The sequence below is a fragment of the Trichoplusia ni genome, chromosome 6 (genome assembly GCF_003590095.1).
Source record: "Trichoplusia ni isolate ovarian cell line Hi5 chromosome 6, tn1, whole genome shotgun sequence".
Taxonomy (NCBI): domain Eukaryota; kingdom Metazoa; phylum Arthropoda; class Insecta; order Lepidoptera; family Noctuidae; genus Trichoplusia; species Trichoplusia ni.
The window spans coordinates 15,610,054-15,634,360 of NC_039483.1; the positions used below are offsets into that span (position 1 = coordinate 15,610,054).

The window sequence follows — 24,307 nt, forward strand, 5'->3', positions numbered from 1 at the left end:
GTTTTGTTTTCACCCTTTGAGTACAGAACTCTAAAATTACAGTAAAAAACTTGATAAAATAGTATCATTAAAAAAAGCACTTTTACAACGAATGAAATCTGAAACAATAGACATTATCAATCGAACATGTACACAAAAACCCCACCCACTTATTGTCGACCAAAATATAAGCCACGAAATATAAATTTCAGCCACCGTTCAACAGTTTCCGTATCATGTAGTAACAACTGCAGTAACTGCAGGCTTCGATTCACACTGGTTTTGCGGCTCGTTCGCTGAATTTGTAGCACGTTCAATTAACGACATTGGTATATCGATGCAAATGACCCACGCAGCTAGTTCATTATCATCCGCAACAGAAATTAATTCTCAATGGGATTTGTTAGTTAAACTGTTTTACATAGTGTTTGCGTATGTCAAGGGTGGTTGTTTCCAATAGAAGATTTGATGGTTTTGAAATCATTCTGATAATTGATTTCTTTAAAAATTGTGTGGAAAAAAGTTTGTCGTTTTGAATTTTCGGTTAATAAACATAATATCCCAAAAAACATGGTCCAGTAAAGTTTTGTCGAGTAAATCAATCTTTGTCTTCTTTTAGGCAAATTTTTCAACAGTAGTCCGATTTTCAAATTGCTTCCATTTCAATCTACTTAAGAGAGTAGAATCACAAAAGTGACACTTAAAATGAAATTGTATAAATGTACATAAGTACACAGCCAAATCACATCAAATTTACGAACAGCATACACACATATGCAACATTCTATCACTGGATTTCCGTGCAACCATAAGTGCCTACATTAACTTGGTAACAACCAACCAAACACTACTACCGTATGCACCAGCTAACAAGGAACCTAGAACTGCCGATTTAGTTCCTCAAATCCCATTAAATTTCAATATAATATTAGTTGAGTTTCAAAGTCAAACACTGTTGGGAATCCATCGCGCAATGGGAACGAAACCTGTAGACTGAAATATGGTAATGTAAGAGCTCACATTGAAATGCATGCATGTCTGTTTGTATTTGGAAAAGGTACTGGCGAAAAGGAGAGTACGGATGATAGTTTACTTGGTTTTGAGGTAAAATAAGCTGCAGGAATTGAAAGCGGTTAGATGGTTGATGACATGAAACGTATTTTATTTTTAAAGACGTTGGGAGCTAGGATGAGCTTGATACCGATTTTTGCTCATGAGTAAACAGTTCAAAAGCGGTTGCCCAAAACTTTAAAAAAATCGAACACTTTTGTTCAATTTGTTTGATTATGAGCTTAACAAATTTAGTAAACGGAAATCTATTACGATGAGGCCATATAAGTTAATAATTTATTTTCATGTTTAGTTTTCGCCTAGATGCCTCACTAATTTCGAAATCATTGGTACTGATTTTGCCAATCATTAACACTAAATTATCTGATTACCTGAACATTGGATTTGTAAATAGATGCGCGTTCAAATTGACTTCATACTATGATCCAGTTAAATTAATTATAACTAATTCGTAGACCACTTTGTGGTTTTATGGTTAGCTACTGTCGGCGCCATGCAGGTAGATTCAATCAATGAAGTGAATTTGAGAGTAATAATAAGTAACTTACAGTACAGGTACGGTTAAAACTCCATATTCAATAAGTATATTCATAATAAGATAAAAAAGAATATAAGAACCGGTCAAGTGCGATCCGGACTCACGACACTGAAGGATCATCTAAGAATTTAAACTGTCTAGCTATCACGATTCATGTGATACAGTCTGGTGACGGAAGGACAGTCGGAGAGACAGCAGAGCCTGAGTAATAAAATTCAATTTTACCATTTCGTTCAAAACCCTAAAAAACCTATGCAAGTTGCCCGATCAACGTAAAGAAAATGTACTCGAAGAAATAACAGAAACAGATAACAAAGCTACTGTCAAGTCATCAACTAAACCTCTATTCACAATCGAGTAAATTTTTAATCATCCCCACTTAACTTTACCCATCAACGCCGTTCAAGCGAACTATTATAAAGGGAACAAACAATATCTACGGTCTTCAAGACTCCACAAAGCAGGTACAAAAGTTGCGGAGCAGCCCTAATGCTTCTGAAATATGCAAAACGAGTCTTATAGACATTATCTTTGAACGTATTATGCATAACCCTCTCAACGCCGTGAATAAAAGTAATGCACGTTTTATTAATTATTCAAAGTGCATCGAGCAAGCACTTCGCGAGTGGTTTGAAAAAGTTAATTTTCATGTCTTTACTCTGCTTGTGTGGATTTAGTTTTCCCGTTATTTATGGAGTGTTTTAGATTAAAAGTCTCTTGGGGTATTTGCGATACGGGTTCGGCTTTACTCGAGTATTTATTTTTAATTAAATTCGTTAGTTGAGTTTTGCTTCGAACGTTTTTGTTGATCGGTCCTAGGTTTTGTATTGGTTGATTTTTTTTTCGTGTTAGTGGTTAGATCCTGTATTTGGTTGTATTTAGAAAGATTTTTTACCATCCCGCGCTCCAACAATAAGCTATTAAATTAGGTTTGTTAGCTTTCAGAAAGTGAGATGACACTTAAACTCAATATATGGCATCTCGCTATTATAGCAATTGGCTTTGAGTATATTGCGGTAGGTAATACATTTTGTTCCTAGAGATACTAATGCAGTTAAACCACGTATGTAACTGCTTTGACGTTTTTCATTTAAAATTCTACGTATAAACATGAACTGATATACAAATTATAAAATGAAATTAATAAATACACGCACCGCAGCTATTTAATTACGTAACAGGTTAATTATCTGATAGCAGAGTATTAATAATTTATGTTACATGTTAATATTGTGCCTTTTTTGTTAAAAAGTGCCAAAATTTAACCTTTGTTTAATGAACACTTAGTAATTTATGCGTTTAATTAATTACTTACTTGCATAATTTGCCAGAAGTACCTATGTAGCGGTTCTATAAAGTGAAAAGTGATTAAGGCTCCGGTAATACATAGTTTTAAGAGCATTTACTGAATATTAATTCGTAAAATTTTAGACTTTCATTTCTATGTAGTTTGTCGTGTGTGAGTGAAGTGGCGAAATTTTATCAGGTCTTTATTGTTATAATAGACCGTGAGGCAGATTCATATTTTTTTATGTAATAAAGATTATTCACGCGTATGTATTGGGATAGAGTGATTAGTTTCAGACCTAACCGGAGTCCTTAGTCATGAGGTACCGCGGTGATGGGGTAAGTTCGATTCACAACACCATCAACGCATCATCTCATAATGAAACACTTCGATGGGTTATTTTTAAATAAATAATCTAATTAGGTATAGCTTTTAGCGAATAAATGCTGTAACACCGATGAAAAATAAACATAAACAGTGTCTACCAACAACCTTCAAAAACACATTTACATTTATCTAACATAATGAAACATTTTACGTCACATTTATGAGCCTTCTAAATTACAAGCCCATTCAACATCACAATTGGACAATCAACACATCAGATGAAGTGCGTAAAAAAGCAAACAAAAATTGAATAATTTTAATACCTCGCAATGCAAACAGGCATTATTGCCGTTTTATATAAATAACACGGCGTAAACGTCCGGGCTGTTAGGTTATTGCTTCCGTTTAAGCGCGTCGTAACAAAAATGTATAAAAATGTCTGCGTGTATTGTTAATATGGCTCATATATTTCTTGTAACTATTGTCTGGGTTATAAATGGCCAGCGGGAGGCAATTGTTTTTAATTTTTTTCGGCGAAGCGCACTCGCTGGTTTGAAATGTTACTGGCAACTATGCTTTTTTAATGTCGGTCGGGCTTTGGCTCACTGGCATTGTTCAATTTAGATATTATGAGTTTTGTTGAAATATGATCGTGTGTTAATTGGTTTCGTATGATAGTCGGCGTTACGGTTGACCCCTTTTAAATCATTTCAAGTGAAATTTACTGGTGAAAGTGTTTGTTGTGAGTAGAAGTGGGGAGAAACGATAAATGGAATATTCCGCCCCAAAAATGTTTAAAACCTTATTGCTATACAAAAAGAAAGATTATGAAACGTCGCAGATTTTTTTTCAGTTCCTTCTTGAGTTGTCGCCATATTTTCCAATTTTCGAATTTGTTTATTATTTATTTTGCCTGTTTGTTACAAATCATCAGTTAATTCCCACAAATGGGACTAATTACTGAAAATCGAAATACTGAAGTCGCAGTGACCCCCGAAGTGGGAAGTGGAAAAGAAATATCTTTATTAAAAAGCTTTGTTTTGTAATTAGGGGGGGCGTCTTGCTCCGGCGAATCATTAGCGTAATAGCGTTAATAGGGAGAATACACTAGTGACGGGTTTTGTCGATAGTCGATAAAATATGCTGTTTTTTTTTATTATTTGCAATGCAAGGAGAAGGCAGGTGAGGTGAGTGAAATGTGATTTAGCATTTTTTTATTTCGTGTTTGCATTTTGTATTAGAACAAAACTTAACAATTATTGAAAACAGTTTAGGTTGGATTTTTTTGGAAATTAATAAGTGTTTATAAAATCAAACGAATCCAGGGTCGTTTGCAGTGATATTTCATAGACTGTATAGTTATTTGTAAAAAACACAACAATTTAAAGGGCTTTATTTCTCTTTTCTTTCTGATGTTTCGCTTATCAACTTATTTTAGCTAGCGCTGAAGCCTTATAAATTACTTAGTGATATATTTCATCAAGTGTAAAAAAAGGAAATAAAAACTATCGATGTCGATAAAATACTAACTTATCTACTACGCAACTTTTAACAAAAAAGTGCCGGCTTTTCGTGAATTTTCCGTCGAATAGGAAGAAAACGCGATAATGAATATTTAATTATTGTTTTCTTTTTAACGCTTTATCGTAAATTAAACGTAATTATTTCATTGCTTTACACGTTTTTCTACTCTGTTTGAGATTAGCTTACTTTGTTAATGTTTCTCTTTAAATTGGAATTTAGTGTTATGCTCTGCCGTTGTTAGATATTTATTTTTAGATCGGTGCTGTGTTTTTGTTAGCGTCCAGTGTAGCTTTCTTTATGAATAGATTAATACCGTTGCTAGTCTTTCGGAGCATGGGTGAAAATCTTCACTTAAATAGTATTTGTTTATGATTTTTATGTGTGCTTATTCTTAATTAGTTAATTCTAGTTAATTCTAACTAAATACACAAGTAAATGTGGCATTTTAAGCGTAGTAATGAATAGCTGAGTATTGCAGTAGCTTGCAAATAAAAAAATACTAATTTGACATTAGGAGTTACATCAATTAAAAGAACGACTGATCTGTATTTGACAGTTCATCATTTAATCGACTAAAACTCTCAAATGTATCGATTACGCCCATACCATCGATATCGCAATAACGATTAAACGACCAGCTTAATGCATTTCGTCTAGACGGTGGATATTAAACAGCGTTTGAATAAATGCTGAGCATTAACGTTCGATATAATAAATAACAGTGCAAGTGTTGTTTGTGTGTTGTTTTACTGAGAATTGATGTCTAGACTCACTGATCTTGCATTAATTAAACAAGAACTTGAATTCGTAGAAATAGAATAGAAAATATTAAAAAAATAATAATTTAAAATGCAGTTTGTTTTTTAATAAAAACTCTTCATAATAACAATCGCAAAAGAAAATATCTACAGGGGTTCCTTTATTTCATAAGTAATTAATCTTTACCAGCAGACCCACGATAAGAGAAGTGGTGAACTTAAGCTAAAATAAAGAGTTATAAGTTTCAAAATCATATTTTCATACCACACTTACATAAATACATACATATTACAATATATTAGGCAAAGTGATTAATAAACTATTAAAAACGTGTCCATATTTATTGACACAAGCAGTTAGTCTAACTGATTCATTGCTTACAATGCCCATAATGTTCCCGTAACCCACTCCGGCCATCCTTTTGCAAAACACACAAAATCAATTAAGTACTTATTGTATTTGTAATGAAAGCGTGCGATAACAAAGTTAGTAGTTTGTAAACTATTGCGAACAGCTAAACAATTTAATTAGAGCCAGCATCGCCGTTTGTCTGCTGCCGACCGAAGAGCTTCGTACAAAATTGTTACTAACATGTTTTAAATGTATACTGATTATCAAATTGTAATGTATTTCATTTTGAAATGGCGTATAGTCGAATTCGTCTTTTCGTACGACACTGTGAGTGAGGTCAACTTTGATGATGTACAGTGAATATGTGCACTAAAAGGTACAATTTATATTTGATTCTTTTAATTTATAACAAACAACTGTCCAACGCTTTGGTCCAAACTGTTTTGCGGAGCAAGTAATTTGGAAAACAAATAAATACGGTTTCCATTTGACAGTCATAATTAAAGCTTTTTAAAACAAACTATGGCTGTCCATCATACGCACATAGTAGTAAGCACTAGTGCCGATGAGATAAACTTTATATAAACTAAATTTTATATAAACCGTGTTTAGAAGGAAAAATGGCGACATGTAAAAGTTATTTTACTTATACAGGATTTTTTGTAAATAAATCAGGATCGTTGTTAATACATGCGTATTTAAACTCTTTGACTATAATTTCTTGTAACCCTGAATTACATTTTAAAATACCAAAACTTGAAAGTACAAAATATTGTTCTATTTATTTACATCAACAATGCTGTCAAACAAAAATATACGCCGAGTTCCATTCCAAGTATTCTTCTTAGTATTAGTTAACTTACAGAAATGGGAGCTTCTTAAAGTAATTTAACAATGTCTGACGTAACATATAACATGTCTCGTTTGTTTCAAAGAAACAGAGCAATATCTTACAGCTGGGTACCTACCACGAAGGTTTAAAGTAAGATTGTAGCTGCTGTTGGAGCGAGATGGCGCTCTATACCGTGTATCGTGCCATCTCCCTTCCACGTAGGGAACTGTTCAGCTGTTTGAGACAGTGGTATGCCTCCAGCTGTGTCTCAAAGAAAATTCTTTATCAATATGTAATTTTGAAAGTGTAACTTTTTTTTGTCAGATTATTTAGATGTTGTTTATTCATGGATAAATAGAGGACATCAAGAAATGAACTGTGCCTAGATATATGTATAATATAAAACCATAATAGTCATAATGAATCTTCTCTCATTCGACTAAGCTAATAAAATACGCGTTTAAATGAGCGTGAGTAAGAAATTTTAGTAAGAAAATGTTTTATTAGTAAATACGAAAATTGTTAGTGAGAAAATTGGTAATTATTAAAGAAAAAAAGTGTAAAGTATTTGAGAATATTTGTCATTTTATCACCGTCACTTATTACTCTAAAGCATGCATCGAAAAGCTTACGTTCTCAACGTTAATAATACAAAATCTAAAAGAAACCCTATATAACACGATTTACAAGATATTGATGTAAGCAATACATGCAAAATCTACAAATTCTACACGATAGAGCTTCGAAGGATTCAATTGATACTCGGTACAGGGTTAGCATAACATACACGATACTGTTACTGCGTAAATATTTGATATCAAACAGACAAACGTACTGATAGAAATAAACGATTGAACAGTACAAAAATTGTTACGTAAAAGTATGAAAAACGAAAGAGATAAAATGTTGACGACAATTAATATGAAACTTATTTCACGATTTCTTTTGCTGTGCGTAACAGGATCCATGATTTTTAACTGTTTTTTTTTAATGTCTACAATCAACCTAAGCCCGCACTGTGGAAAGCTTGCAAATAAGAATTGGGTATTTAGTACGGTATATGTAACAAACAAATTAAATACTGGTTGCTGTAAAACACCTATAAATGTATACCGTCAACCGATTTTACTCCCAGTAGCACAGCACAGAAACGAGTGAGACATTCCGATTCAAACCCGATAATCCGGGGTGACGGTTCATCCTAACTATTTGCTCACATACAAACACTCGGCATCGCTAAACATTACCTTTGCTTAGTGGACCGGAAAGCTCGTAGTCGACAAACAACATCAATGCTAGAAGCCAACACAGGCAAATGTTTGAGTGATTGCCTACATAGGTATAGAAGGATTCGCCAATTCAGCCTTTCACATACTGTTAATACTTCCCATTGACGAACACCAATATTCATGTTTTGAGTGAATACTCCGGCCACTTTTGTAGCAATCTATTTGTGGAGTATTCGTCAGTTTCCTATTGTGAATTTTTTGCGAATTCGATCGTTTAGTGTCACGTAAAATTGGAACATTTGTTGCTTCGGCAGTGTGGATTTTAGGAAGGTTAAAATAGTTTTTAGCTTTTTATATTAATTGAAAAAATATATAGCTAGATTAAATAACAACTTAAACATAAATTGCGGAGACTAATTCAATACATTCCAATACACGAAATTATCTGAACAAGATTAAGTCTAAAAAGACAATGTCTTCAACTATTTCAAGTGTTTAAATAAATTGTTTACAAACAGCGCTAATAATGGAAGCGATCGGCAATCTTCGCTGCAAACTCAGATGCTCTCCAAGATTAGTTTCCCATCAGCAAAATAATTATGTTTACTATGTATTTTTTACATTTTTCATATATTTGCCAAGATGCAGCGTTCTGGAAAACTTCCCGTGGCAAATTGCAGTGCAAGTCGGCTGCTGCAAATATTTGAATTGTAGAGTGGGATTGGTTCGCCTGCTACGTATTCAGACGTTGTGTTTACATCGAGAAATAAAAATTCTTTGCGATTCGCAACTCGGCCGAGATCCCTAGTCTAAATCTCAAAGAAAATTTCTCATCGGAAATATTGGCTTGGTTTGTTGGTGTTGAATGAGGGCAATTTTCTAGTATATTTCCAGTTGCCGGGTTCAGGTACTGCATAATGTTGTTTATTGGACCGGACCGTGACGAGCCGTGAAAGCTTTCGATCCGTTCGTGATTAATGTCGAAATACGTTTTAAATGCTGCGATAAAAGCGATGATTTATACGAATCGGAGTATTTCCGCGTTCCGTAATAATAGTATTAATTTTATTTATTGTATTTATTTCGTTTTTATTGCTTTTCTGATATTGAGTTTGTATTAACTTTTACGAGTCATACCTGCGAACATGATAGGTCGAGGATTGTTCCAGGAGTTATTACTTTAAAATTTGTGGAGATATTTTTGCAGAATTTTATACTAGTTATTTTTCGATATAGTATCGATTTGCAATTTGACGTTGATTGGCAGATTCAAGTTTTCGTCCTGATAAAACTCTCTATTAAATCTATGTAATTTGCTACAACATATACATATTATAAACGTTCCTACGTACTCTCTGTAGCAAACAGAATCTCGACGGCCAATTTTACCATTAAATCCGGTTCCTTATACTCCAAATGTGTTCTCCACTTACCTCCAGCAGCGTCCCTGGTCCCGAGGACCGATGCTATCTGCGGCCTCTCCTCATTGATGACCAGCTCAGCCTGCTCGCTGTACACTGAGTGCACTGTGGAGATGCAGGTCAGCCTTAACTGGCCGCGCTCGAAGCTGTCGGGCCGCACCATAAATGACAGCTGACTTATTGATGCCACCTGGTTAGAGCAAGCAGTCATGTATTCAAAACTTAGAAATGTTTTACGAAAACTAATTGTCGATATCTTTTTTAAAAAAGAATTGTTTGCATTTTCAACATATTAATTAAGTAAAAAAAGTGATATGATTATAGGTAAAAATCCCATCCCATTAAATATCCCAAAAGTATTATTATTAAAAGTATAAACAAAAGTTAATTTTATTTTTCAAGAAGACAAGCATACCCAGTATTTACCTAATAACTTGACAAGAATCTATCTTATCACCTACTACCATCCTACAGTTGTCTTTGTACACAAATATTCACCTCCTAACAAATTCTGCTTAAAGCCATAATCCATCTCAACAAATAATAACGTCTAGTTATCCACAGCTGTCATAAAGTTTGTCACAGTTTCACAAGTTACCTTATTGGACGTTTCTGCGGTGGGTATTGGGTCAGTTGCATCCTCGTCCAGAGAACTGTCGTGATGTCTCGGTGACGGCAGCACAACCGTGTCTTGACTTGGCAATAACTCACCATCCTGGATAAGGAAATAAGACGGTAATGTTAAAGAAATAAGGTGTAATTTTGAAACAAAAGAATTATAATGATGCTTTAGGAAATTGATGATTCTCGGGTTTCTAGCAAAAAGTTACAGTCTGGCCTATAACTATGTAGTTCAATAAATATAATTCAAAAAAGTTGTTTTTTTTTTAAAGAAATAGCGTTATATTCAGACAGTTGCTTTTAGCTCCAATTCAGAAAAGCTGCTATCTTGTGACCGATGTCGAGATTTCAAATTCATGAATGACAAAAATGAAGTCGTTACCCATTAAAATTAAAGTGTCTTTTTTTAAGTAAGATACTATGCTGAAATATCCTGCGCAAAAGCGCGGTAATTGATGTTTTCCTTTCAATTTAAAATTTTCAATATTTCCTATCAGGCAAGGGATACATGTAATATCGGGATTTTGTTCCATAAAATTTTCAACAAAATCAGAAAAGAACAATCACTTGCTTATATTACCAGAACCCTACCAAAAACAACGTTTTCACCCTCCATAATGAATATGTTCACGACAGCGAAACGATTGGGTAGCGAACATTTTGCTTCAGCGTGACGTCATTAATCAACGTCAAAAACCAATTAGAGAATAATATTTGTACTGAGAAAATTTGCGGCTGTGTTCCTATTGAAAATATCAATCTTGGTTTACTAAGCCGTTATACAAACTTTGGTTGATCTAGAATGTTCTTTGATAAGACTAGAACCTTTAAGGTCGGCCTTTGATCATGAAAATGTTAAATGAAGAGACCAAGAAAATATTGTTGAATTCAAAACGCCAAACCTAAAAAGCTGATAAAACTTAACAGTCGAAATTACCTGTTTAAAAGTGTTAGCACTCAACTCCCATGAAATGTATTAAAATTCTCAAAAAAAAAAACATTAATTTCCATTCGTTTCAATGAACTTAACTACTTTTCTAAAAGTTTGGATAGTCAATTTTTATCAAACCAAATATAGTCGGCCTGACATTTATAGAAAAAAATCCGATCGAAAACAATAGAACAATATTGTTGAGCAAACAAAAAGACCTATATTCGATCCAGTTGAAATAACTTATGTCCCAACACTCTATTTTCAAACTGTTTAGTTTGTCAGTTAGGATTTTCCAGAATTTTTGTTGTTGGCCTGTGTGGTTTAGAATTTAGAGCGCTTCAAAAAATAAATCGTCCGTTCAACCGATTTTTTTTCAACTACATATTTTTGTCAAGCCTTCCTGAGTGAGGCTCTCTACTCCATTCTAAAATGTGTTTCATTTTTTTATGTCACTTTCTTTATGGCTTTCGTATGTATTTGTATTTATAACTAACGAAACTAGATAAGGTATTTTAATGAAGAATAAGACCAAAACTTAACAAAGGTAAATTTTGGGAAACATTCTCTTTCGTATACACAGTAGAGAAAGTTACACAATACTTTTTGGTGATGAGAAATGCGATTACTCTCCCGAAAGTTGGAAGGTGAATTAACATATGTGATTGTTTTCGAAATGGGACATGAGCTATAAAAAAAAACATTATAAAAAATTTGGGGAAGTACGAATTATATGGATATCCTAAAATGTACTACCACCTGTGAACGCTACTGTCATTTTCCGTCATAAAAAAACAGGTGCAGCATACAAACATCGGAACCAATGCAACGTTCGTTTTTATTCTGTTTGAAAAAGGTCCATTGTTCTTTGGGATGGTCAATAGCTATTGTTACCTGTATTGTATCGACGAAAGGCCCGAAAGCCTTCCATGGGCTGAATATGATGTTGTTGTGTTCGTCTCCAGGAGCTGGAGTACTTCGACTGTGGCTGTATGGAGCGTCTATGGAGACCACTGGACTGGGCAGGATCCTCTGTTGGATTATTGGCTTGCCTTGGATCTGTGGTCAAAATTGAAATAACATATAGAGAAAAATTTGATATTTACATATAAATCATTATTAAGACCGATCAAGTGTGAGTCAAACTCGTGATACGTGTAGTTTGTAAAGAATAGGTCAAAAAGTAATAATATAAATATAACCGTATCAACCGTTGTTTTACTATGATTTCAATAGGTTTTCTTATAACGGCACCAGATATTCAGCATCGGCGAAAATCTTCCTAGCTATACGGTTTATAAGAGGTGACAGAGAGACTGACAACGCAGGAACATTAATAGGTTTTTGGTTACGGAACATGCAAAATGAGTGTCAAACCTGTTCTTTCATTTCAGCCAAGTCTTCTACTCATTACTTCCGCATTCATTTAATTTTGGGTAACAATAAAGCGCAACCTTTTTTAAGTCATACACGTATATTTAGACATCGGTATAATAGAAATATTATTAATCAGTTATTTTAAAAAAGAAGTATTAAAATTTACTCTGGAAGTTCGTAGGAAGGTTTCCCAAAAAATACTGGGAATATGAATCCACATAAAATATTACATTTATTAACAATATGCGAAATTATTTTGTGAATCATGTTATTTCTATTTGGTTAAATAGATCATTTCGTTAAATAATTCCTGTTTTATTTACAGATAGAAAATATTTTGAAATAATTATTATGTCAAGGTAAACAGATTTTTGGTTTAAAAACTGGCACTGTCAAATCCAAACTCAAGTATGGGCCAATGGGGACATGGGCCACGCAACCTGGCCACATTTATAATATCAAAACAATTAAAACCTCTTTCGGTGCAGAACGGTAGCTGGATAAGATTAAAATATTTATATTTAGAATCCAACACAAACCTGGTCTAGACATACGAGATATCGTCAGAAAACAATTTCATTGATCAACTTGGCATGTTATATACCCACCATCTTTTCAATTGTTCATTTAAGACCTAAAATTGTCTAGCAATCATAGATTTATCGCAGGCATTTGTCATATCCCGTGTCTATTCTCACAGACAATTCTTTGATGCCAGTACTTTAGCAAACTAACTTGTATTATTATAAATGTATGACCAAGTTTAGTCTGAAAATAAAGTTAGAATTTCTTTGTATTTCTTGTAAGGCTTCCCGCAGATCACAGACAAGGTTATAATGTATTATAATACAATGAAAAAATCAAGTCTCAGATAGGACTCGATCCTACGACTCCTGGGTATACATGCCAGTCGCCTGTTACTAAGCTACCGAGGTCACTGATCAAAACTTTCAATTTGCTTATTGTATTGCGACACACCTAATATTCGAAATATTGTTCGATTCGAGCGTATTAAAATATTAAAGATAGATATTTTGTATCAAGATGGTTTTACAAACTTTAAATGACTTGTACATTAATAAACAGAGTTTGATCATTAGAAATGATCTTGTTTCATGTGACGCAAAAATCAGTATTACCTTGCATCTTTGGCGTGGTGAACAATCCGATATCCATGCTATTGGCACAAGACAGATGAGTAAATTAGGTACAAAAAATTACATTATTTAGTTATATAATAGATGCAAAATACCTTTTTAGAAGTTCTAAACATCCAATTTGGACAAAAAGTACATCCCATTAAAATTCAAGCTCAAAACTAAACAAAAAATGTTAATGAAACTACTTTAATTAACTATCAAGTTGACGTTTCTGCCGAACACTTCGCCTGTCGTCCTTTGCGTAGTTTTAAATTAAAAACTTTGTTCAATAAGTAGTTACAGAAGAATTAATTGGTCTGAAGTTATTAGAATATAGCATCGTCGGTCGCTGTTACAAATGACTCGGTATTATTATGGTTTCAAAGCCAGAACCTTTTGAGTCTGCTTTGGTTAGGAAAAGTTAAAGGATTATTTCAGAATATCCACTTATATTCAGTTTACCAGGAGCTTTAATTTGGGTATTTTTATAAGATAAATTTAGATGATGCGGACGGAACGCCTATATGTCGCTACGTATACCAAGTAGTTTCAGGGAATAATAATGTATGTCTTAATCCTTAGGGAAAGTGACTATCAAGGGATAATTAGAAATAAAAGGAATTTAAAAAATTAAGAGGTAAAGACAATACCGATCTATAATGACAATACCCTACTGTCAGACAAAGACCTCTTCTCTATAGATTAATAATTGATTCTCTATAGATTGAAAAAATGGGTAAAGAGCACACAAAAAAAAAACAATTTGAGTCCCACCCCAACCAGAACATTATCATCATAATATTTCTTCACAATTGGATAAAACCCTTTATGACTAAACTTAGACGGTGATCAGTCACCGCTATATGGAGTCCAAGCGTCTACGATAGAGACGTGCCCGATGATTGAGCGTTACATCGCTCATGGCGGACAGAACGCTCTGCTGCTAGTGATGAGCATATACTTGTATCGATAAACCGTTGTTTGTAAATTTTCCTTAGAAATATTATGCTAAGCGGTAAATAAGGTAAGAGGAAATATTGTGCAGATAATTTATACGTACGTTTTTATTCGTTTGGATTTATATAATATGGTAATAGAGATCAACTTCGTAGTCCTCTAACATAGCGCAATACACCCATGACAAAATGTATGGTATGCTGGTCTTCGCGATATTATCCTTCACCGTATGATATTTAGTTATAATTACTTTTGAATCCGCACACAAATGCAACAAGGCATATACCAATTCCGCGTCTCGATGCTTTAATTTGGCGGTCCAACGCTTATACCACTACGCTATTACTGTAATGTCAATGTATAAATCTTAAAACTACTCCCGCCCAAAGAAATTTAATCCTCGTGTCGTAGGACGTTTCAAAAACAAAAGATACTCATGAAAACCGTTCGCCGATCAAACAAACCCGTGACACGCAGCGCACAGTAGGTTTGGTGTGGTGACGTCAACCACTCGGCTATCCGTGTAGTCAATTATATCAAGTTTGTCAATTTAATTCAAAACATTTATTGAGGGTTTTCATGTACAAATAAAATTACCTCTAATTGAACTGAGTATAGAGCTAAAATATTTCTTATAATTGAATGCGTTGAAGAGATTCTGCCGATAAAATAAATAAATAAATAGAAAAGACTTTTACGCCAATCACTTCTTTTTCATATCCTTTTAGTCATCATTAGCTTGCCAGTTGCCATTAAGTATCGATAAAACATCAATATTACATTCCCATAAGCGAATTTCTATTTTAATTAAACAACAACGATAACAAGTTACGATTGTATCGATAGCCACTAAATCAATCTCTACTTATCAAGCGAGCAATGTCGAGGCTTATTATGAACGGAACTGTCATCGGATGCCTATTACGTTCAATTGCCTCATAAATTTTAGTTTCAAGAGCCCACTACGCTATGAAACATTGTTTTGTCGTCCATTGCTGTGTTACTAGCACAATATTAATGTAGCCCCAGTCTGAAACAGTAATGAACTGCGAAGTGAAAATTTATGTGTTTCGGTATTAATATTTTGGTAAATCATTTTTGATATTTAATTGAGAGGGGTTTATGTAAATCCTTTTAATATAAATTATCTGAAATGAGTACTGACTTATTCATGTTTATTAAATTATTTCGTGATGTTCTTTGTAAATGAACGGCTGGAGGCTAAATGTAATTAATATTAAAATAATTAAGCATTTCTTGATTGTTGACTAAATGAAAATAGTTGTATTCAATTTATAATATGGTAGCTTTATAGTTTTATGCCATTAATTATTTTTAATCAGTTTTTTTTTAATAAAAAAAACGGTTCATTCCGCGTAAAATACAGACACATTGCTCTTGAAAACCATAATTCTTAAAAAATAATCCCAGGCTTATAATTCTACAAATTCAATACATGCATTTTCTTCGATCCCAACTTTTCCTGTACCTTTATACTGTACCATTATAATTTTACTTTAAAATAGATCAAATATTCCTATTAATCGTTAATCCTTTTAGCGCGCCCCATTTATTCGAGCTTAGTGCCATGGTTACGAACATAATTGGCATTATTGGAATCATGATATTATCGTTGCAACTAACTACGATTTATGGATAATCTGATTTTGTTGACGAGACTTCCTCTTGATTCATGTCCTATGTGGTGGAGTAATTTGTTGTAATTTTTTAGAGTGAGTGTATTTTTAAAAGCATCGTAACGAATTTTCCTTTTTCTTATTAAATGACACCCGCTCATAAAAATGAATCTTCAAGTCACATGCATAAAGACACCCAGAGGCAGGACAAGCATTCGTGAATCAAAAAGTTATCCTTCTCGAGAGTCGAAGCTGCGACACGCCGAGTACCTTTTCTTTTATTTGGTGACTCGACCACTCGCCTATACATGTTTGTTTATTTTAGCATAATTTAGTTATGCCGAAATAGGAATCAGATGACACAGTTTTGCCTACCCTGTGTCTGTCTGACGATGTTCAAAACAAACATAAACCAGTATCCCCGAAAAAGAAATTGAAATGGAACACATGTTATTTTTGAATATGGCCGTTATACACGAACTTGCAGCAAAAATTACATATCGCATAGGACCGGAACTCGCACGAGCCTCCGTCCGACCCAATTTATTGTATTTTTTTAATGGTTTCACGTATTTTATGTTCGCTCTACCTATCATAGTCCCACAAAACAAATATAACTCAAAACGGGCATACAATACAACTGGCCTTTTCTATTGTTTGCCAAAAATATCCTCTATCTACGGCGTTTAACAATTTGCCCACGTCCGCGCCGCGTCGCTGCCGCTGCCATAGTTTTTTTCCACTATGCACCATTTAATTCGGCCGTGTATAACAGAGCGGGATACTAGTCGGAAAAAATTGAACATCGACTATTATACAATTATGTGATAGAATTACAATTAAAATATCCATCAATCATTTTTCTGCACTGATAACCCGAAACACAGGTTTAAAACAAACCTAGTTCGGGTGTCCCTATATTATCTTTAGACCATCCTTCTCGTATATTATTATGTTTTGGTGTAGTTTAACTCAACTCCCATGATTATAGCTATTAAGATATTTTTACTGGTTTTACATCTGAGTCATTTGTATTCGTAGGTACATATATTAAGTAATGTGAACTATGTTTTTAATAAATATATTTTTAATTTAATTTTATTTTATTATGTAGCTTTCTTAGAAAACCAACAATTTAAGATCAAGTTCCGACAGTGTTGTAAAGGTTTACATAACTACTTAAGAAAAAAAAATGTCGTTATTAATTGACATACCTACAGCGGACGGAACAAAGTTATGAAAATATCGTTTTCATATTATGTATCCATCCAACACAAGTAAAGTAATATCCACTGAAATGTTAAAGAGATCCTAAAAAAATTCCAATTACAGCAGCCTTAGAACTTACAAGCTTGTAAAAATATCCAACAAAATTTTCGCAATTATCTCACGTAGCGAATGTAACAATAGTTTTGTTCCACCGCGTACCATTTAATCTACCGTCCGCATGACGTCACACGAAGGTTCTTTCATAGTAAACTGTCGGTGACACGCTGACACGGTGTCACGCGCGACACGTGACGCGGTCAGTGTGACACTACCCCTCCGTGTATTAGATGGGAAACGTTATTGAATTTGTAATCGGAACGTTTTTCTAACGATACAAAGGTTTCCGTGTTAAGGTGTTGAAAGGGGCGAGCTTCTTTTGTTCTTTGCAAGGTTTTTTGAAATAAGAACTCACTAACGCTGATATTACATTCTAATTTAATATTTACAATGCCTACCAATCTGCTACGGTAATGAAACAATATTAAAACTGAAAATGAGGTTTTATCATTCCGCTTTGTTTCCAATAATTTATTTCTAAATCAACAAGCAGACTTACAAATTCATTCCCAATAATTACTTCATCAAATTCAAGTTAGACAATCAACTTCAAACAAGTAATATTCGACATTCTCCGAAATCGTCTTATTTATTTGATCAAACTTAAATTGATAGAGCTTTGTCCAAACCGCGTGCGAATAAACACGCTGTCAGTTTTTATAAGAAAGAAAACAATCCCAAACATTTTTTTTGTGTTCATCGCAAAGTATCGGACAGCTAAAGAATTGTTCAGAAATTATTTTGTTTGAAAATATAATATTTATTTGCTTTGATGTCAGGGACGCGAAATTTTATTGTCCGATGTTCAAACGAGTTTCTGTACGAAACAAATAAAATGATTATTCGATAAAGTTTTGGTGGTACTTAAAATAAAGGTGGTAATATGAACGTAACTGAACATGAAAACTTGTAAATATTTAAGCTTTAGCTTAACATGGGCAATGATAATTATGAAACACTATACTAAAAACATTACAGTGTCTAAATACTTGAAAGAAATACAGAAAAAAATGAGAAAAAAGCTTACAAAAACCGCTAAACAAAACGTAAAACAACGAAGAAAATATTAAAACAACTTCTCAACACAATTAACACCGCGAGGCCACAAAAAAGCGGGCATTTATCAAAAGTAGAAAGATTACTACACCAGGATTTACCAAGATCCCGCTGAATATTATAACGACGTGCCTCCCGGGTAAATGACATTAGAATAGAAAAGAATAAAATGGAATTAGCAACACAAAGAGGCGAGCTCGGACGCAACTTGAATAAATTCCTCATACATGACTTTTGTGGAGAGAAATTAGTACGAGCCAGGGTGCAGGGTAGTAAAAACTGGAGGCGTTACCGTGTCCACTAAACAACGCCGGTTCCTGTGTAAGTAATTTATTGTCTGAATGTAGCACTTCTTTTTTCAATTGTCATCATTCATTTTTTTTATCGTACAGGTCATGGAAATGATTTATCAAATCGAATGAGGTTTTATTTTTAATGACAGTTTAATTTAGCACTTTTTTCGTAAAGGTTTTATATTGTATTAAAAATATATAGGTACAAGTTGGATTCACTTAGATTTTTTAATTAATGTTATAAATACTAACATAGTTATGAATAACAGTCGTGATTATTTATTTAATAATTATGCGTATTTATCGGAATAGCTCTTACTCATAAAAAATAATGTTTAAGAAAAAAGGTTTGGTAACAAGCTCAAAATGAGAAGGTAAATAAAACCGAGTAAGTTTCAAAACTTGGTTTAAAACAAAAGAAACAGCCAGTTATTTCTTTGCAAGTGACAGGTTAGCCGGCCTGTTGAAGTTTGCCAGTAAACGCGTTAAAAGAAGCATAAAGAAAATCCCTCTTCTTGTTTATGATTTTAAAGCAGTTTTATTTAATCAACGTGGGATAAAAAAATAATATTTATGTTTTACAAAAGATATTCGGTAAATCTTTAATTTTGTATGAGTTTATCCTTCTGATATTATAGACGATGAAAGCAAGAATTTTACATTGCTGGCGATTAAAGTAGATATCTACTGTGCATAGTTCAGTTACATAGTCCTCATTAGTTCTCAAGTCTTATTTAGTGCGCATTAAACAAAGTTAGCCTAAAAAAACAAGTGCCACATTTTTTTAGCAACCTTTCTTTATTTCACAGACAAAAAAACAACAAAGTATTATTTAGCATGTTTGTAGCTGAAACTAGGCGATGACGTCATACATTACATACCTACATACATAATATATTTAACGAGCTAATTATCAAATTTTGGAAACGAAAAGCCACTGTTCTCGAGTTCGTATATGGGTCGTACGAATATGGAAAATTCGTAATTATTTCTGCATTTTCATAACTATTTTCTTCTGCAATTGTAGATTTGAGGTTTTTGGTATGCATCTAATTTTGAACTTTCATGTTATTTTGAGCCACTACTAACAGAATTATTAAATTTGTAGTTTAGTATCATATGTATAATTTGATATAGAAATGGATTGAAATTTTATCAAAAGTTGTTCATACACTTTTTAATTGAAAAACACCAAAAATGAAAACTATACCTGTAGTTATAAGCACATATATATATTCAGTGTTTGTTGAAATATAAAATATTATAATAGAGCCGTGATTAACATCATTGATATTCATGGAAACTCTAATCAATATTCTTTCTCAACGTACCTACTTTGCTTCAATACCTGAGAAATAGGGTTGGCAGGTAATGCTTTAGTTTTTCGTAATAATTCATATACTCTAGAGTTTTCTCGATATATCGTAGAGTAACCAAAGTCACTGTGAATTCTTCTAATGGATAAGAATATTAAATACAAATTTTCAGAACTTTCTAAGAAGTATAAATACATTATATTCAATATAAAATGCTTAACTTATAATGGACCTTATCCTCATCACATTGAAGCCTTCTTCAGCTTAACAGCTAATATCGTACACATCCATATTAGTTCACGTGCTTATATCATATTTTATTCAAAGACTTTAACGGAGCTTGATTTTGCGAGCGCCCACGAAATTTACATATCTGAACATAAACGGTAATATCCTTACCGATTCCCAAGCCGATGAAAAAGAGAAAAATAAAACATGGATATGGTTTTATAGGGGAGGTTTACAAGGAAATTCGCCGGTTCACCTGTGGTAGCCCTGCTTGAAAACAAGACGGTAATTCACGCCTTACTCTGCGACACATATCGAATAAGTAATTCTATAAAGCCAGCCGCGAACCTAAGGGAATGTCGGAATAATGCAACATGGTCGGTGCCTCGGGAATACAAAAGAAGATACACAACATCACAAGTACTTTTAGCGTACGATTATTTTAATTCTTCTCCAGTTGATACAGTTTTCTAGAAGTATTCGATATTTTTTTATTGACTTTCATGACGAACACTTTTGTATATTTTATTCATGAAAAGCACCATCTGATTACTTCAGTACAAGTTACATAGTGATTAACACTAATTGTTAAACTTAACAGTTGAAAATGGAGGAAACCAGCACAGCTGTTTTTTTGTAGATGCGTTTAGCCTTTATTGAGGCAGTATTAAAAACTAACACGAGATTGAAATCAACCAAGAAAAAGTCAACTACATGATTGATTGGTTTAGATTTCAATCATGTATGCTTAATCAATTGTGTACAACTATGGATCAACTATGAATAGTCCACTTCTTGGCGTGTTTTTTGTTTCCCCTAACCTGTTGAAATACGTTATATTTATATATACCTTATGCATGCGAAAGCATGTATGCGCTGTAGGTAAATATGACTATTTTACGGGTTCGAAGAATTTGAATTAAGTCAACCATAAAGTCGTAAATAAGGTAAAATCCGGTAAAGTGAGAGAAGGACTCGCGACATTTAGGGTTTATTTATTTATTCAATTGGGTTCTGTACAAATAGATTATAGGTTACAGTTTATGAGCATAAAAGCCTTGGTCTTTATTTTCGTTATAGCGGCAGCAGCAAAATATTATTTATAAAAAATCAACTTATGTTGTTATTGCAGACCTTGCGATACGTTTTGGTGACGGACGGACAGACAGCGGTGCCTCTGTAATTGGGTTTCGTTTTTCCCCTTGGGTACGTGTAAGGTAAAAAACAATGTGATTTACACAAGATATGGAAATGTTAACTCCAGGTTCTATAACCTGGAGTTAACATTCCCATTTTTTCTTTCTCTATAGAAAGAAAAATATATTTAAAACCACTGGACCGCTAAGAAAGACTGAGAGAATCCTTATTTTTCGAGAATAATATTAAGATTTCTTCTATATAATACTAGCTGTCTTAGCAAACGTTGTGTTGCCAAAAAATGAGCTAGCCTGATTCTCAGACCTAAATAATAAGCACACAAAATTTCATGAGAATCGGTCGAGCCGTTTCGAAGGAGTTCAGTAACGTACACCTTGACACGAGAATTTTATATATTAGATATATGACCTGCTAACCTGCAAAAACACGGTAAACAGTAATATATTATACATAGATGACATCATGTAAATCCGGGAAATGGAAGAAGAATGGAAAACGTTAGTATGCGCCAAGGGAATACACAGGGACGAACGAATAAGTTTTATTAAGGAGATTTTATGCTTTCATGGATTTTTGTTTTGGTATTCAATTTGTTTTTCAAGTGACAGACGGTGACAAATGTGTTTGGTGATATTGAGGACTTAACACGCTTTTTAATTAACCTCTTACATCGGACTAGTTCGATAATACAAAATAAAAATTGTCGTCATTTGTTTTTTTTTATTATTCTTGGTTTTGGTCTACGAGAAACAGTTCAAGGCTTTTAAGAAAATTGAGCATCCATAAATTTATGAACGTACCAACCGTACTTCAAAATCAATTTTTGTTAGTAGTTCTCATTTGCCCTTGCCCTGCAGTGGGACAGTAACGGCTGAAAAAAAAGTACCTATTTGTTGTTATAGCGGCAACAGAAATACATCATCTGTAACCTGTAGTACAAAGCTATCATGATTCATTCGATACCGGTCTAGTTACATACGGATAAAAATATAAAGCCGTAGTTTAGGGGTCCGTTCATACTCTTCGGATACGTAACGAAAAAAATAAACCTATTAAAATTAATAATCTCTATCAAATATAAAACATATGTAACAAAAAAACACACAAAATTGTTTAAAAACTTACAAATATCGAAACATTGTATATTCATTTAGGCAAACTAAGAAAATCAAGTGAACAATCTGAACGTAACTAGCTCCACAAGTAGTAAAATAACGCCTTAAAAGTGTTTGTTGTAACAACACTAAGACAAAAAGAACTGTTTTAAAACCGGCAACTTTTATTTGCCTAACAAAGTTACTAAAAGCTGCTGTTTAACGATAAAGAAGTTTTATTGTCAGCACTTTTATTTGAAGTACTTTGAATGTAGCGTTGATATTGTTACTAGTTTCGAACTGTCTATTCTGTTTTTTTTTAATTGAAAGCTATTGGCTTCTTTGTATGTTCGTTTTATTGTATCAATTGGCTGAGGTTTTTTTTTTGTGTACTGTGTTGGTCGGGTAGTGACATGTCATTTTATTGTGAATGTATCAATACAGATGTGTTGACAAACATTTTAGATACTTCGTGAAAAATCTACGAGATTAAAACCACTTTTCGTGTATTTTTAGATTACGTAAATCCAAAAGTGTTTTTTTTTTCAAAACCATTAAAGTTCAAATTGGCCTTGTGACACTGAGGGTTCCGTGCAAATAGGATAAATCATTGAAGCTCATTTGTGACGTAATTAAATGTTGCTTAACCTTTTCTTTTTCTTGTTGTAGCGGCAGTTCACGAGACACGGCTTGGTAATAGACGGACAGACGACTGACACCGAGCTAAGTTTCCGTAATTGGTTTCTACTTTTACTCTTTTTGTACGAAATTCCAAATAAACAAACAATTGACATTTATTATTTCACACAATAACAAATCATCTTTACATTGTGCTAATACTCATATTTTTCCGAACACGTTACCCGTACGTAGTTACGAAACAAAATGTGCGTGATCCGTCGGTAATAGGTTTAGCTAAACCTTTGATCCGGACAAGGAATCTGACATTTAATTAGATTTCCACCATTATGCCGCTCGGATCATAACAGGGTACATTGTGAGAGGATACGTGGGTTACGGAACAGATGACGAGTTTAGACTTTAATTTACAATACGTTAACCCTGAGAAGACCGCGCTGGAGCATGTTGGACCATGTTGTGTTGAGGTAATTTAATTGATAAGAATTTGATATTATACTTGTCGGAAAGCTCCGGTAGAGAAGGTCAATTGAGAAAAACGCAAGTAATGTTTTGTTTGAGAGAGTCTGGTTGGAGAAAAACCACCTACGGCCAACAAGCTTCGTGAAATTGTTAAGCGTTTTGTTCTAAATGTTACTTTCCTATAAATAACGAGTGTGTTTAACCGTTGCTTTGTTGAATGACTTTGTTTTTGATCACCTACTAACGCCCTAAAATTAATGTCGGACGGAATAGATTTTCCTTTCAATATCTGTAAACTTGACTATCATTAAAATGAATGTTAAAATTCATTTTTAAAATAGTTTGTAGTAATAACCTTAAACAGATACTGTGAGTTTTAAAAGTTAAAATAAATTACTACTTTAATATTTTAACTAATGAAAATACATATCCTTCATAATAATCACGTAAAAAATAGCAACACATTAATATAGTACGACCTCTAACCCGAATACATTTTAATCCACATGAAGCTGAACCTAAAACTTGCGCGGCATTACCAACATTTATCATAGGAAGCGTCAGAAATTCGACCCAAATCGCGGAAGGTTGTCAAACAAAGTGACATCTACGACACAAAGGACCGATGGGACTTCATACTCCCATCGCGATGAAGGGTTGAAAGGTTTATTTAATAGGTCGGGTTTATCGGCCGAGTGTGCCTGAAGTCTGCCAAATTAAAATACAATTATGTGTTGGTAACAATAATTTTGTA

General features: G+C 33.5%; 1 protein-coding gene across 2 annotated transcripts in view; it reads right to left on the reverse strand.

Moving 5' to 3' along the window:
• The window catches only part of LOC113495258, a 286,477-nt gene that overhangs the window by 28,623 nt on the left and 233,547 nt on the right, over positions 1-24,307 (reverse strand). For both annotated transcript variants that reach the window (XM_026873896.1, XM_026873895.1), the window contains 3 exons: positions 11,766-11,930; positions 9,918-10,034; positions 9,332-9,509 (listed from right to left, as the gene is read on the reverse strand). In XM_026873896.1, the coding sequence (XP_026729697.1) occupies positions 9,332-9,509; positions 9,918-10,034; positions 11,766-11,930 (460 nt within the window). The remainder of the gene's footprint in view (positions 1-9,331; positions 9,510-9,917; positions 10,035-11,765; positions 11,931-24,307) is intronic.